Source organism: Aythya marila, assembly GCF_965140915.1.
Source record: "Aythya marila genome assembly, chromosome: 6".
In the NCBI taxonomy this organism is placed as follows: Eukaryota; Metazoa; Chordata; class Aves; order Anseriformes; family Anatidae; genus Aythya; species Aythya marila.
This window is the reverse complement of record NC_139047.1, coordinates 18,093,852-18,111,095: the sequence shown is the minus strand read 5'-3', so window position 1 is coordinate 18,111,095 and position 17,244 is coordinate 18,093,852. Positions and strand designations below refer to the sequence as shown.

At 37.7% G+C, this 17,244-nt stretch overlaps 1 protein-coding gene across 1 annotated transcript in view; it reads left to right on the top strand.

Annotated features, from left to right (window-relative positions):
• RAPGEF4 (Rap guanine nucleotide exchange factor 4) overlaps positions 1-17,244 on the top strand; it is a 152,341-nt gene that overhangs the window by 99,144 nt on the left and 35,953 nt on the right. The window contains exons 9-15 of the mRNA XM_082763226.1: positions 8-86; positions 1,546-1,729; positions 7,945-8,029; positions 11,058-11,118; positions 11,863-11,939; positions 12,960-13,106; positions 14,066-14,181. Coding sequence (XP_082619352.1) covers positions 8-86; positions 1,546-1,729; positions 7,945-8,029; positions 11,058-11,118; positions 11,863-11,939; positions 12,960-13,106; positions 14,066-14,181 — 749 coding nt within the window. The remainder of the gene's footprint in view (positions 1-7; positions 87-1,545; positions 1,730-7,944; positions 8,030-11,057; positions 11,119-11,862; positions 11,940-12,959; positions 13,107-14,065; positions 14,182-17,244) is intronic.

The window sequence follows — 17,244 nt, the reverse complement described above, 5'->3', positions numbered from 1 at the left end:
GATGCAGCAAAGTCCTTGTGTCCATTCCCGAAGCCAGGCTGTTGGCATGTGGCAAGTATTGCTGGAAGAAGGTGTTCTTAACCATGGTAGGTTTAAAAATAAAAATAAATCAGAGCCTTGACTAAAACATGGGCAATGTGTCCCATCATTGCCTCTGTAGATCTCTTTCTTGAAAAAAAAAAAAGTTCATGAGTCCAAAGGAAAAGCTACAGATCAGCATCTTTATAAGTGAAAGTGCAACATGTAGACAGTCTTAATTCAGTCTTGCTACCAATATACCTTTATAAATTATGAAAATATTGAAAAATAAATGAAATTGCAATATTATGGTAGCAACTGTAATTAGATGTAGTAGTGCACTGGTTTGTGATTATATCGCTAAAGCCGGATAGCGCTTGAACCAAAAACAACATGTATTTCTATACACAGAACTGATCTTCAAGTCAAAGATTTGCAAGTGAAAGATTTGGAAGTGAATGTGAGCATTTCTGTTTGTTCAGATTCATAATTTTGGAATTAAATTCACCGGTTTTTGAGTGCTTCCCAAAATCAGCACTCCAAATATCCCAGTGGAGAGATCTGGGATTTTATGTTAGTTTTCTGACTGTGTTTTACATCACCTCACAGTTTCCACTTGACAGGATTTACTGGGTAATGAGATGTTATAGCCCTCAAAAGGGCAGCTTTCTAAACCAATATTCATATCTGAAGTTTTGCATGCACGGTTTTATGAAGTTCAGAACAGCAGCCCTGTCACAGTACACTTCCAGTCATTGTCTATTGTGCTTCCCATGTCCCAGGGAGAAATTTCCACCCTGAGAAGACAGATTGTTTCCACCACTTCCATTCCCTAAGGGGTGTAGCTTTAATTCCTGACAAATACTGTCTTGAATTCCCAAGATCATGTTACTGCAACTGCATCGTGACAACCAGCTCAACACGCCACTCTGACTTGCTTGGAAGATTAAGAGTTTGTCTTTTGTTGTGTCATAGCCTCTCTTTAGAAGTCTTATCTTGGAAGACTGTCCATTAAGTTCTCCACTAAGATAGAGGTCAATGAACTTGGCTTTGGGAGTATATGTTGATGATGACATTTCTGGAACATGAGAAAGAGTTTAGATGCTTCTTGATCTGTTACCTTTCAGCCCTGTCTGGAACAGGTATGGTAAGGTGGTCATGTCAGAGAACACATCTTAGAAATTCATGTTATAACTATTTTCCCAGTTGCTTAAATAAAACGGTTTGAAACAATAAGAACAGAAGCAGATCTAGTAAAGAAAACATACACACACACGTATATGCACATCCATACCGCATATAAATTGAAGTCTTTTGGAAAGTATTTGTGGTACACAATTTAAGTGTCTCCTCTATGTTATATAATTTGGACACGCATGAGAAATGAACGTGATTTACATTTTTGCAGTTCCTCTGTTTTCTTTCTCTTCTTTACTAATCCATCTGCAAAGTACAATGCTATGCAGATTTCTACAATTTTAATTTGAATGAGGAGGGATTAGTGTTTGATATGTTCTGTTTTTTCAGTGGATCAGGAACACTACTTTCAGGACAAATACTTATTTTACCGATTTTTGGATGATGAGCGTGAAGATGCCCCTTTGCCAACTGAGGAAGAGAAAAAGGAGTGTGATGAGGAGCTACAGGACACTATGCTTTTCCTGTCTCAGATTGGGCCAGATGCTCATATGAGGATGATTCTCAGAAAACCGTAAGCAGATTATTGAATTAATATTATACACATGCCTTTTTTGGTACATGGGAACATGGGGAAGCTATATATATTATCAGGCATCCTTTAGCCAGTTTTTTCATTTCAGTACCAGTTTGCTCAAACTCCAAAGTCTGTAAGTCAGTATTAAATAATTTCTGGTCCTTATTCATGCTTATAAATTGAACTGTGTATTCAGAATAGTCATCAAAGGCTATGAATGCTATCATATCTTGTGGAAAATGCAGCATTATGAGTTTTTATTTCATTTCAGAGTATCCCTAAAAGTAAGGTGCAGATTCCATTAACGCTTTCAGTGCTGGCATGCCATTCAATTAATTACACTGCTTTTGGTTATTGCAAATGAATGGAGTGGTAGGGCTGGCAGCACAGCAAGTACCTTTCAATTACAGTCGTATGTGGCAGCCCTTAATTAGATTCATCTTTGGTAGAACTTTATTGAATTGAGACTGGACTTCCCCTGCTGTAGCTTACTAGCAAGGTGTGAAATGTGGCTTTGTTGATTTATTTATCTATTCTTATCGTTATAAAATAGTATTTTGAGGAAAAAAAAAAAAGCTTTCTGTACATAGGCTGCATAGGACGTCTGCCTAACCTTTTCATAGCTATCCTATATCCTCTCACTCATCGGTTGGCTAACCATCTTTTCACCAGTACATTCTGGTCACACCAAAAACTCTGATAAAGCCCTTTTCTACAGGCAGCTTTATAGTGACTTCAAAGCAACTAATATAAACTGTTTGATCCTCAATTGAAAGCAGCCTCCTTATTATGCAGGTAGTGTTTAGGGGCCACTGAAGGCATACTTTACTGCTAATAAAGTGCACTGAGAATTACTCAAGGTCACCCTCACTAACAATTTACTTGTAAGGGTTAGTTCAAGAAAGGTAAGTACACAAAGCTGGATCCTACTCCTTCTAGAGGCCATTGACAAAGTTTGCCTTTATTATGGGATAGGCTCAGGTCCTGGCTACCATGTGAGAATATTTTTATACTAAAAATATCTTGAATCGATTTAACGCACATGCTTGTTCATGTTCTGTTTCTATCTGTATTCTTTCCCTGCTCCATTCTTCTCCCAGTGTTATCTGTTTAGATCATAAGCATATTTGCACGTTTTCCTGACTTACTCTGTGAATAGAAGATAGATGACACTTTTCCAAGAACTCAGTGAAAGCACTGAATTTCAAATAGTACAATCAGATATTTGTGCTCATAAAAATAGGTAACACTGCTGTTCAGCAACAGTTTTTAAAGGATAGCTTCTCTTTCCTCTGCTTGGTAGTTTTCTAGTCGAGAACAATCAAAAGGAACACTCCCTTCACACAAAATGCATAGACAAACCAGTCTGGCAGTATGGTGCACCTGTAAACCTTTATGGTGTCCGGGAAGCGCAACGTTTTCTCCTCCCAAAGATGTCCACCGCATTTTCCACTGAGGAGTGAAAAAGGGCTTCTTACAGGCATGAGTAGATGCCAGTCATTAGGAGGCTGTGAACAGCACCTTGTGTGCTGTGACCCTGCAGCTCTGAACTGTCTCCTTTGCCTCAGGCTGACTGAGCAGGCTGGTTCTTATGGAATTGCTCCCTTAGGTTACCATGTTTTTCAGCAGCCTGCTACATTCTCTTTCCATCGTGACTTTCAGAGCAGCCAGTGTAAGTTTATGCTGGCAAGATCAGTGTTGATTATCATCCACGCTCCTTGCAGAGTTGAAAGGTTGGCATGGTGCTGTGAAAAGTATCACTCTCCCCCCTGTGTCGTCACTTGCACAGCATCACCTGAAAGAATATTCATAGATTTTTCATGCAATATAGTGAGGGGAATGAGGTTTTCTCAAGACTGACAGCCATCTGACATCTTTCCCTATCCCTATCCCTGAAAGTGCTTATTTTTGCTGCCCTTTGATCATGGAAGCAAGTTTGTGCTCTCAGGCACCATATTAACTACTGTTCTAGTATTCAGTTTACATATGTTATGATCCTGCTAGTTGAAAATCCAGTCTCTGCTGAGGTGTATCAAAGCTACTGAAATCTCTGTGAATCCTCAAAGCCCTCCTAGTTTTGACTAGACACCATTACAGCAGCCAAAAGTTCAAGGAATTGTCAGGGCTTTAGAAACACTGGCTGTAGCTGACCTGCACAGGACTCACAATTTTCAAACCGACACAGCTGCATTTTACAATAGTCACCATTTCCGGAGAGGTTACAGAACTTCGATAATTACTGTGAAAGAAATAATACAATATTCTTTGATGAGAAGATTACTTTGAGAATTTGATTGTATAATGAAGCTGTTGCTTTGAAAGGTACTTTCTATTGTTCAAAATCTGAAAATCTCTAGCAAAAAGTGTCACTTGTTTTGACAGCCAACTTAAAAAATTCTCTGTTTATTACATTAACTGCAGCATTTTAACTGTCAAACTGTGAAAGAATGTTCTATAGTTTAAAAAACAGAATAGAGCTCAGGGAATTTTTGGCAGGCTCTTGTTGCTATTGGATTTTCTTTTTTGATTGGTTAGGTTTTTTTTGGAAACACATACACTATGAATGTGAAAATAGCCTTTTGTGAAGTGGCAAACAGCTCTCTGCTCCCTATAATGCCTGGAGCACAGGTGCAGACCTTGAGCAAGTCCCTGGCAAAAAATGTTGTGGAATTAATACATCTCTTCCTTACAAACTTTTCAGTCCTTCAGTGTGAAAACACATACTGAAAATATATTTTCAGTTATTTTTAGCTGATTTGAATAGTGTTCAGATATAGCTAACTTGATGGTTAACCCTAATGAAATAGGATGTACAAAGTTGGACACAATAATAACAGAATTCTTTAAAGAGAGGATGATGTTCATTAGGAAATAGTATTTAACTCCAATGGATTATATTCTGTTTTAATACTCCAGTAAGTTAACAGTATGACTGAAACAATAAGTTTGTGTCATACGTTCTTGGTAATTGTGCTCAGCAAATTTTATTCTCAGCGCAGAGGGTTTGATTCCGTATGTGATCACTAAATAAATTTTAGTGTCACTTGCCGAAGTAAGCTGGACAGGATGCTAGGGAGATCTAAACTTAGTAAACAGCACAAAACATATATATAATAAAACAAAAATTTAATTACTGCTATTAATCTATAATTTCTTGAAGGTACTGTAAAAATTAAGCAAACTATATTTTCTTTATTGTTTTTATTTATATATCGTGTTCCACCTGGCTATCAGTAGTCAGAACCATACTGGATTTTTCCATAGACTGTATTTAGTTCCATAGTCCTTGGTGGGGATTCCTACTGATGACGATTAATGAAGTAAGCATTATTCCTGGGACAGGAAATACAGATTATCTTTCCACATATCAGTTCACTGATATTTGCAGATATTATTTGTGGTAAGTGGTATTTATGGAGTTAATCAAATAGCTTAGATTCAAGTACAAAGATTATGGAATCAGCTTCCATACTCACGTAAGTGAACATGCATTTGCTTCCACACTCAGATGCAGATAGTGGGTAAAATTATTCTTGTCTCCTCTGTATTCTTTGTAGTACTTGTAGGCAAAACTTGTACTCTGGAAAGATGCTTATTTGACATACAATCGCAGTGTTATGGAGCCTCTGATCTTTTCACTTGTTCTTACCAACTCTGAATTTTCTGGTTAATTATATTGTTTGTGTGTACATGGTTTATCAGTGATTAAGTGCTGTGTTATTGTCAACATCCTAGTCACAGAGAAGCTCAGTGTTTCTGACCTTGATAAATTCTCCAAACACTGAGCAGTTTTTTATTGATCACTTAATACCACCTGAGTTTTCCTATCCATTAATGTGCAGCCTCGTTCTCTATACCTATGCCATTTATTATCCTGTCTATAACCAGCTATTGCTGTTAGAATAAGTCCCCTGCAGAAACTAGGTCTTTACACAGCAGGATCCTACAAATCAACATCAGTGGGTCACCACACAGGTTTTACAGAAGCAGTGATGCCTAATATCTCTCCACGTGACATCTGCAGAAGCAGAAGTAAAGACTGGGTACATCCACTATAGATTGTCAGTCCTCCCAGTGTGCTAACACAGGAGACAAATGGACATACTGAAAAAAGAGTGCACCCTTTTGTCTTGACAGAGATCTGTTGTAGTTGGACATCATCTTTTCATATGTTAATTTCTTGTAGGAATTTGTTAATTTGATACACTACCTTATCTGTTTTCCAAGATACGCAAGCTTTGCAAGGGTGCAATAAAATTAATGTTGTTATTCCCTGTGGGGAGTACTTTTTATTAAAATCTTTACCTTGTGGTTCTTAAATCTCCAGGGAAAGGTAGATGGTACTGGCTTATCTTTATTCTGTACTTAATTAAGCTTCTACTGCCCCCCATAAATCACTAGGAGTGGCAGCCTTGTAATTTCAACAGATTTAGAAATAGAAAAGAGTAATTTGAGTCACTAGAGGGCATAGCAGCACCAACTCAGTTTGTTTCTCCCCAAATAATTTATACCATTCTGTATGAAAAAAAAAAGGATAACTTGAATTTCATCCAAGACATTTTTGTTATAAATTGGTCTTTCATCTGGGTAATAATAAGTGCATGTCACTGGTAAATGAAGAACAGATGAAGAATACAGCTTGCTTGGCAGAGAACAGGTCAGTTGTCCTTATATTTTCTAGGACTTCTGGATGTAAGAAATACTGAAGAAGTCTCCATCAAACTTCTTTTGCAAACAGATGAAATATAACAGAGTGACACGATTGCTGCTTACTCCCTCTGTCTCTCACATGATTTAGACAGACTGTTGAACCAAAGGGGATCAGGCAAAAAAACTGTAGAGCGCTATATGCAGGAAGAGATTAAAAGTTCCTCACAAGCTCTAACAAATCCTTCTCGTGAGTGCTAGTCATTAGGTCCTCCAAGGCATCTCTGACACACTGCAGTCCTTAGAGCATTTGTGCCATTTTTTTTTTAGCAATCAGAAAATTTGCCAGTGTATAGATGCTGCAGAAACACAATTATTTAAATCACAGTAACAGCCTCATTTCTTGTTGTCCTATAGGAGGATTATCCCTTCACCGATGCATGTTTTTATTCCTGGCAGCATCTCGTGTTTTTCAGTGAGAGGAGTTGGAATAGCAAGTGGTTCTTTCTTACCCAGGTGGCTAAACAGCAGCACTCAGCATTAACTCTGTGGCAATCGTAGTGTCCACCAAGATGCACTGCTTCCTTCTGGAATTTGTTCAACAGAAATCAAATGCTCCTTTACAAACCACTGCTACAACTAATTAGTGCTGCATGTGAAAAAAAGTAAGGTCCCACCCATGGCTCAGGAGTCCTTGTGGAAGGAACAGATCTTAATGTATCGTTTCTGATTTATCTGACAGTTTTACATATAGAACACCTGATTTCATCAGGCAAGCTGTCTAACTGGGATCTCTGTAAGATGGTTGCCATGGCTGCTGCTCGGTGTCATTCAGGTGGTTTCATAGGGCTTCCATCCTTTGTGTGTTTCAGTCCTCCAGCCAGAACTGTCCTTTGTCCCTGTAGCCAATGTGAATGAAGTAAAGGTGCTTAGGATCTGCATTCTTTTCTGTAGCCCTGTGCATACTGTGTGCTTGTGACAAAAGTGGGTGGATGGCAAGCCCTGGTGAGGAGCAGGCCATGGCCAGGATCACTGGGCAGTGCTTCAGTGAGGTTCAACAGCCCTGCTTCTGCAGGACTTGTGCTTCAGGAGACTTGTGCTTGGTAGAACTGGTGCTGAGCATAGTGTTGCCACCAGTTAGACCTGGTTTACAGCTAGGATGTACGACAGGGTGTGTGCCCGCACCCCTGCAGCACAGAGGGCTGGAGGTGCACCCAGTGAGGTGGCTCTGGACTCTGCATGGCCTTTTCATAGTATTGCTCTACACCAGTCTGGGCAGCAGTGTTAAAACTCAATGTCTTTTTTAATTTAAACTTGCTGGTTGGGGCAAAAATGTGCCCATTGTGAAGGTGTAAAAATGTCCAAACTAGTTCCTTTTCCTTTGTTGACTTAATGTAATACTGTTTTCCTTGATTTACTTTTTCTCCTTCTGCAAAAGACATGGTTTAATTGAGTGACCTATTCAGTAGACAGTACAAGAGTATTATGGGTTGTATTGTACTTCTCTGAAGCTATTATTTTGGGCATTTATTACATTTTTCTGTTATTTAATTTTCTACCTGTAGGCCTGGCCAGAGAACTATAGATGATTTAGAAATAATATATGAAGAACTTCTTCACATTAAAGCCTTATCTCATCTTTCTACCACAGTAAGTGTTTTTTTTTAAACATATAACTGATTGCCAAAAGGGAGGGTGAATTGTGACATTTGGTGATTAGAACTGGAGCTCATACAATCCTTCCTATTTATACTTTCTATGCAAAGAAGTTATTCCCACCTGTGGGGATCATCCAAGATTGTCCTTTGTATATCAGCTAAAGTAATCTCTACGTGTTTCTGCACAGTCCGTAACTCACTTGCTTGTCACAGGTGCCTCTGTCTGGGGTCATATCTGAGTTTAAATTAAGATGAATGGTATCTGACCTCACACCTGGGACTGTAGTGCTATTGAGATTCAGCAGAAGAGATATCTGATTTCTGCATGTTTAGGAGTCTTGGCTTGAACCAGTTAGGAGGAGGAATTACACAGTGAAGAAAGGTGTACTGTGCAGTGCTGGCTATTGGAGCTTGGTCCTAGATTGAAGGAAAACCTCCTCATGTGCATTCCCTCTGAATAAGCAAGGGCAGTGCAGTGAACCAGGAATAAATTACATGGAGAAAATTCCTGGAGGAGAGAATGCAACTGTTTAAAGTCTCACCAGCAGTGACACACTGTGTAGGCAACTGAAATGAGCTAAATAGCTCTTGGTAACAGCAAGATATGGGTCCTTTCAGAAGAAGGAAGACAGTCAAAAAATAGATTATTTTTTTTTTATATAACAGCTTCTTTGGAAGCTCTTGATGATTTTAATATTTTGCAGCTATCTTGGACAGATGCAGCTAAATATGGAACTGCATTACAAAAAGATAGTACTCTGCAAAAATATAACATCTGAGCAATGTTTTTCAAACAGATTATATGTCCAAAGTGGGTAACTGAACTAAGAGGGAACAGCCAGACAAAATCCTTTAGCATATTTGGTAGGTGGAAGAAAAGGTATTTAAAGAAAGTTTCCTCTGAGAGCCAGAAATGACACATTTTAAATCAAACAAAAGAAACTACCTAAGACAGATACTGACAGTGGAGAAGACTTTTGATAATACAGACATAACGCAGAGAAAAAAAATCTTAAACATCTTATTTCCTGCTCAGAAGAAATTCAGATTTGAGCTTAGAATCTACAACAAGCAACATATAAAAATATTGTAAATGATATGAGCTGCAAGAAATAATTGGCATTTTGAAGAAATGCAAGAAGTGCAGTTCAGTCCATGTTTTTATTAAGAATTTGGAAATGTCAGTGTATTACGTGTGTCATGAACAGAAGCAGAGGACAGAAATCACTCCTAGCTTAGAGGGATTCTTCAGAGAAGCAAGAGACAACATTGCTCCTAAGAACCAGAATATCAATGGTCAGTCAACTTGAAAGCAAATGGAATGTTTATTAATTTTAATCAAGGCATGATTCCTAAAGTAATAACTTTTTTAGATAAGCTGCAGGCAGCAGGAAGTAAAGTAGGTAATAGTCAAGTTGCATGGTGGTGAACTAATCCCTGCTAGGGAAGCCTATGAACTTAATGTATGAATGAAAAACAATTATATAATACAGTGTTAGAAACAAATCAAATTCTTGGCTTCATCAAGAGGATTCATTCACTGCAGAGGCAAGCGACTGAAACAATGGAGAAGATACCTGAGGATGTATATGGGATATGAAAGCCCTCTACAATGTATGGAACAGTGCTAATGATGGCATACTTCCTGACCTTGTCAAAGCTTCTTTGCCTCCAGACAGAGGTTGTAAAAGAGTTTGATGGACTAATAGTTAGGGAAACAACAGGCCTGCAGGAGTGTTCACTGGTCAGTGTGCTAATAAAGAATGTCCAAGCACCTCTATAAATCCCTCTTCTTTGCCAGACTGCAAACAAACAGGGAATGCTTTGCACTGTCTGTCAGGAAAGAGTCTGGGGAGGGGTGGCTGGTGAGGGATGTTTACTCCTGGTGCCCAAGAAAAGGTTTGGTACATGTCTTTAGGATATCAGAGCCTGAATTTGTCTACCCATCTCAGGAGATACTGTCATCTGGATTGTGTCCAGAATTTGAGGGTTCCTCCCCAATTTTTTCTTCATGGCCTAAAGGTTATTCATCTAGAAGTACAGCTGTTCTCAGTTCAAACATCTAGGAGAACAGCACAGAAACGCTAATGCTAATAAGACATTGGAGCATGCTTTTTATCTGTATTTTGCACTTTCAAGTTACATAGTAGTCCTTCTGAAACATTGGTTATCACCAGCTGAGATTCTCTGAAAAGAATCCTTCTGCCTGGAAATTGGCCTCAAAGTCCATACAGATCTGTGGTTGTGTGAAGAGAGACATAAGGCACACAGAAAATTTCAGAATAATATGAGCTTTGCAGTGCTGCTCTCACTTTGTGAAAACAATGCTCACAGTGTTTACTGTGAGGAAAAAGTGGTTTTAAACAGCAGCTGTCTCACTAGAGACAAGTGTCCTGACACTCGTAGGAGTTAATCATACTAGCGTAGTACAAACCCAGAGAAGAACAGGTTGACATCAAGTGCAGCGTCACATTCTCCAGTTCCTGAAAGAGCTAGTGAGCTGGACATTTTGTCTGAGAAGCTGTCAGGCAGAGATGGGTCTCAGCAGGTCCATACAGCTGTGCCTTGCAGCCTGATGCAGCAGAAGTTGCCAAATTTAAGTCAGTAAGGAGAAGGGTACTGATTTTTTAGGGAAGAGCAGTAGTACCACAGAGCCCCGTAGGGTAATTGACAATTGATAGCAATCTTCTGTAATAAATTAGTTATTACTGTTTGAATTTTTCCATCATGTTAATTGTTTATGATGGTTTCGCTTGTATGTATACAAAAAAAGATGTGGAGAACTATATCTTAAGGATGCCCTTATCTGAGCTGTTTGGAGAGAGTAAATGTAGAGCTCATGTTAAGTGAAGCCAATTGTTAGGGAATAGGACACTGAGTGAAGTAGACTGTCTGGCTGTGTGATTCTGAATGAGTGCTGAACAATGCAGCAGGAAGAAAAGGAGTGGCTGGGTTATATGTAATAAGGAAGGATAAAATACTTATAAAGACTTATATAATTTCTCTCTATATATTTTAAGGTAAAGCGAGAATTAGCAGGTGTCCTCATTTTTGAGTCACATCCCAAAGCAGGAACGGTCTGTAAGTAAAAGGAGTCTTGTCAGATCATCTTTCTTATCTGTGGCATGAGCATTAAGTTCTTAATGTTTAAATGACAAGAGCAAAACTTAAATGCACTCTTCAAACTTGACTGGCAGTCAGCGTTCAAAAACTGGGTAGTAGGTGTTAATTTCACCTGTTGCTAATTGTAGGAGCAGTAGCAAAATTAAGTCTATATTCTTGGTTGGGTTTATGCATCATGTATGATTTGGATGTGTTTGTATATGGAATTTTGATTTGGACCAATCTTTATGCAAAAGGTATTTCTTTATTATCCTTGAATTAAAAAGCCATCTTACTGACTTAAGATGTTAGATTCCTCAGATCTATTTATGCTGATAAGTTTTAGCAAGGCATTTATTTATATTTAACAAGATCAAGTTCACAGGTGCTAGGGAATAGTTAGAACACTACTTTTAGTGGAATCTCAATCTGTGTGCTGATTAGAAACTGATAACCTGACGTGTATTGATAAAGTCGTTGTTGCAATTGATGTGGAAAATAAAAGCAATTTTCACATCAGTGTTATAAAATAATTGCTACATGGATTTTTTTTTTCCCAAAATTTGAAGGCAATTACTTTTAAAATCATAGTATGACCTTTTTCATGGCAGTCATTAATATGACTGCAATAGAGTTACCTTGAATTTTATAGAGTGCAGGATCTAGCCCATTTATGTTTTGAATAACTATATTCTCACCATAAAATCTTTTTCTCTTTTGTAGTATTTAATCAGGGAGAAGAAGGTACTTCTTGGTACATTATCCTGAAGGGATCAGTAAACGTAGTCATTTATGGCAAGGTAATTTTTTCAGAATTCTTTTTATATGATCCTTATTATTGAAATTGGAAGAAAAAACTTTGAAGGAATACAGTTTAATTTGGAGCAGAATTGCTTTGTCTGAGGAAACAAATTGGATGTAATTTTATTAAGAAATGATCCAGTGGTTTCAATTATTGTACTTCTAGTTGATTGCTGTGTAATTTTGGTATATATTACACACTTTCTAAATGTAATTCAACACAGTTACAGCAGTATCTTTAGGACAAAGCCGTTTGCTGGAATTCGGTGAATTTATAGACTTGCATCTCATGGGGGTTTTTGTCCTGCACCTTTTAGCACCATCTTCCCAAATATTTGTACAACTAATATTTATCACAGGTATTAGGCACATCTCACAAGTGCTGCTCTGTGACTAGTGGTTCTTGGGTTGAATGGACACCTTCTAAATTTATGGAACCTCTTACTTTTAGTAAAGTTGTATACTGAAAAGCATGTCTAATGTAGCAATCCATTGAGTTTTTAAAAATCCCTGTTTCCCTAGTGATTTTTCATTCAGTGAATAAGATTCCTCTGTTCTGAACATCAAGCATTCCACCAAAATCTAGCATAGGGACTAATGGATTTCATGCCACAAGGTGGGCCAGGTTCTCTGTTACTATAAATTCAAGTAAATGGAGCTCTGCTGATTTATGTCAGCTGAAGATGTAGTATTATGTTCTGCAAGCTTGATGATATTTTTCAGGGCCTCTTTAAGAAAAGAGAACAACTCAGCAGCTTTCTTCAGCAGGGCTAGAAGAGTCCTTCGTGCTGAATGTAATTTTAGAGAACAAGCCAATTCTTTTCTATTCTTGCCTTTCGTTAGTAATAGTAATAACCAGCTATCAAGTATTGTTTCCTAGTCATTATTTTGGCTTTTGATTTCCTGCCAAATAGATTTGTTTTGGTATTTGATTGTGAAGTCCGGTGTTTGTACAAGGACTTTCAATAGACTCCGCATTAATGATGGGTTTCTGCATGTAAATGTTTTCCTCTGTGCAGGGTGTGGTATGTACTCTACACGAAGGAGATGATTTTGGCAAGCTAGCACTTGTGAACGATGCTCCTAGAGCTGCATCTATTGTTCTGCGTGAAGACAACTGCCACTTCTTGAGAGTAGACAAGGAGGATTTCAACAGAATCCTTAGGGTAAGCGTGGGAAGGGCCACCCTGACAGTATGATGTCAGAACTTCCAAATCTTTCTAGAGTCTTATCTTATTTGTATAGGTATATTAATAACCATATTTGAAGTGTCCCTAGTTGTGGAACAGAGATACGACATTCTAGAAGATCAAGTAAAGTATAATTACTTCTCTTTTTCTGTTCCTCGCTTAGCCATGAAAATGTGACCAAATGTAATCTTTTGTCTCTCACATTCCTGTGGTCTAGAATTTGCCAAGTGCTCTCTTTGGCCTGGTTCTGTCTAGGCTTTCTAGGTGATCTCTTATCCAAATATTGAATAAAACAAGATGTCTTGTTCTAGATAAATCAGCGTCAGGTGCCTTAAGCTCAATAGGTTCAAGGCAAAATCAAGTGGCAAATTTAATAAGGTACAGGTGAATACACAGATATCTTTATCAGAGAGCTCTACAAAGATATTCCCAGTTGATTTAATTAATTAATTAATTCTTAATTCCCAGTTATTAATGTTAGGGCAGATGTGTTCCAACGTTCAACTGTAATTCTGTAACTGAAACCTGCATCCAGATACAAGCTGTTTTGTGATCATTCATAGTATAGAAAGTCAAAGTTAAGTTAAGTTAAAATTATGCACAATAATGATCATATGAAACTAGGGGTAAAAAAATATATATTACATGTAGAAAATTCTGGAGGCACTCTCTCTTTTGGAAAATTTCTTTTCCTTTGGTGTATCCAGAAATTTTTCTCATGGTTCTTGCTCCAATCTCTCCAATGATTCTCTGACTTTACCTCAACACCACTGCTTCCCTCTTGATTATGCCTGTTCAAAAATAAAATAAAGTTGGATAAACACAGGGGAAAAGAATCATCCACAGAGTCTGTGTTAGAGGGTCATTCATTTTTTCAGAGTAACTACTTATCCAAATTGGTGCAATTACTTTCTTAAAAGTAACTTGTCTTGCAGGATGTGGAAGCAAACACTGTAAGGCTCAAAGAACATGACCAAGACGTCTTGGTGTTGGAGAAGATCCCAGCAGGAAGTAGAGTTTCTAATCAAGGAAATTCACAGCCTCAACACAAGTATGTTTTCATTCAATAGTGCACGTCAGACAATGATTAACTTTTTCTTATGGCATTATTATCCAAACATAAAAAAGGGGGAATATCCAAAGCATATTCCCCCTTTTTCAATAGCATATTCCCCCCTTTTTGTGGAAAAATGCAGAATATATAAAATGTTCTTTTTATTAATCATCAGCCAATCACATGCCTCACAGTGGATAATATATCAATTTCCAGCAGCATGACTATGACTTTTCACAATAATTCTGTGAAGATCTCACTGTAAAAACGTGTCTCACGTAATAACTTCTAAATAGACGGCATGCGGAGAATGCTGAAACCCTATTAAGCAGAGCTACTATGTAAAAGAAACAAGAAAAAGGCATTGTTTTATTGTTAAGTATAGATATTTTCATTCTGGATTTTAAACTCTGGATTCTAATAAGAGTTTGCTAGGTACAATTTATATACAAATGAAGATTTCATGCAATGAAAATTGCACAGCTTATCTTACAGAAGAGGTTTGCACTGTAATAACAATATTCTTTATATTTTCTTTACTTTCTTACTGAAAGGGGAAAAGTACAATTCTGGATGCTACTGTGATAAGAGTGGAGTGAGGCTATTATAATTCCAAATGTTGGTAAAACCCCTAAAGGCTTTGTAAATGTGTTATTTACAAATGGATGCACAATTTCTTGTCACATAATCATTTTCTTTAGCAACGCTCGAGCAACTTCAACAAAATAAGCACAAAGAAGTTTTGAATCCTTTACCTTGCATCTTACTTTTTCTCAAAGAAAGAGCAAATTTACTATGAGATATTTTGGGTACAGTTTTTATCTGAGCTGGGATTTCACATACACATTTTATCTTTATAATTGAGTATAAATATTTGTAAAGATCTGTGAATGGTTAAACAAACCATTGCTTGTATTTTACACATTTCACACATTTTAGAAACTGCCATTTCATCTTCCACTTGATCTATTGGAAAAATAAACTATGTTCCTAGGAAATGATGTACCCTTAGAGCAATTTTTTCCTGTCTAAATGGGGGAAATGACTGCAGTCAGTAGATTTGCATCAGCATCTGGTATGCACAGTGATTCTTTCATAGATTTAAATCTGTTTTATTTGGTCTGATAAATTTTTCATACTTTCAAAAGTCAAAGTTTTATTTAAACACGTTCTAAACACCACCTTCCCTGAAAACTCTTTGCACCAGCATTATTTCTATTATTTTACCTTTTTTTGTTGAGAATTTGATGAAAAGTAGCTAGAGATAGTTATGGTCCCTGGTTATTTTAAAATTTATGTTCCTGGAATTTTTGCAGGTAAAGCTCAGAATCTGCTTTCTATAAATATTGTATTAATTTGGTCAGCTTTTGTGTATTATCAGTGTGCCAGTAAGGGAACTTTTGGTAATAACTATGACAAACAGACACAAGCTACATGAAAGAGGAAGCTACTTTGAATGTTCACTGGCTGGTTTTCAACAATCTTTGTTAGCAGTGTGTTGGCAGCATCTTTTTGTTTAAAATCTTCAGAATGAGTTCACTGGTTTTAAAGATGTCATTTCTTTTGTTTCTTTTATTAATAGATAAAAGTAAGTGGCTGCATTTATGCTCAAGACTCTAAATCAAATTACTGGCCTATTTGAATTTCCAGAATGTGTTTACTAGAATGCATTGGTTGAGTGCTCAGTACTTATTGAAAATCATTGGGCCCAAAAGAGAGACTTAACAGGGACCTCTTCTTAAAGGCTTGCTGCTTTGCTCTTAAATAGGTAGCTCACATCTCTGATATCACTACAGATGAGCTGCCCTTTAAGGATTTGCTCCCAAAGCAGGTATGTAGTATTTGAACTAGAGAAATGTTCTGCATCCCGGAGTTGTTTCCCCAAGACATCAAGTCAACGAAGAAACTCGTTTTCTTCTTGGGGAAAACTTCACTTTTGGAGCAGATCCTCTGAGTTGTGATTTGGATTCTGCTGCCTTCTCTCCTGGGGAGACATGGCTCCCTGAGCCATGCTTTCAAACAGTGACAGCTTTGCTTCGAAGAACTAGCTCTGAAGTTCTCACTCCCATGATCTAACTTCTCTCTTTATGGGTGATCACACTCATGCAGGATAAATTCAGCAGCCCTGCAAGTCACTCCACTGTTCATTTTCGCTTTCATATTCAGAGTACAGCAACCTGTGATTTCTCTGCTTCACTCACTTAGATACTTGGTTAGTATCTCTGCGAGAATGTGCACTGGCTTAACAAGTGTTTGTGTTCTTGGGACATCAATACAGTTCTTCCAAAGGGGTTGGCAGGTAAAAGAACTGTGACGGTCAGCGCTCAAAGTGAGGAGGAGCTCCCAGGAGCTCAGCTCCACCACTTATTTCTCAGCAGGAGCAGAGTATCTTCACTTCTCGGGGGTTTTTCTTTCTTTCTTCCTTTTTTTTCTTTTTCTTTTTTTTTTTTAAAGTTCTATACTTTATCAGTTGGATTCCAAAAAAAAAGAAGAAAAAGATGCAAAGATTGGAAGAATGGAGGGAAAGATTAAAAAAGAAAAATCCAATCTGCAAGGAAAGAAAGAAAACTATGGCAGGACAAGTGTAGCAATATCCTGTGATATTCTGCTGGTACTTAAAATGTTGCCAGCGTTCTTGCATTAGGCAGAGTAACCTAACTATTGCACTACTTCTCCCACCTCTTTTAATTTAGTCCTGGAAATGGTACATTAGTAAGTTTATCCACTTGCAAAAACTTACTTACCTCAGCTATCTAAGGCATTACACAAATTTGAAGGCACAATGTGGTATTTCATTATCTGTTCCCATCTTCTCAGACCAACCCCTATCTGTTGCTGGAGGACATTGTTTCCTTGCTCTGACAACGATACACACTAGTTCTCATTTCATGCTCAGAGTAAGTCTATTAAGACCCTCTAATGACTATGAATTGCTATCATTACTGAAGTATTCATTCTCAGTGGAGAAGCATTTCTGATTGCACTTCCCCAGGTTTACCCCAGTGCAGCTCTGTTGATTGCAGTGTAACTGTGGTGATGTTATACTGGAGTACTTGTACA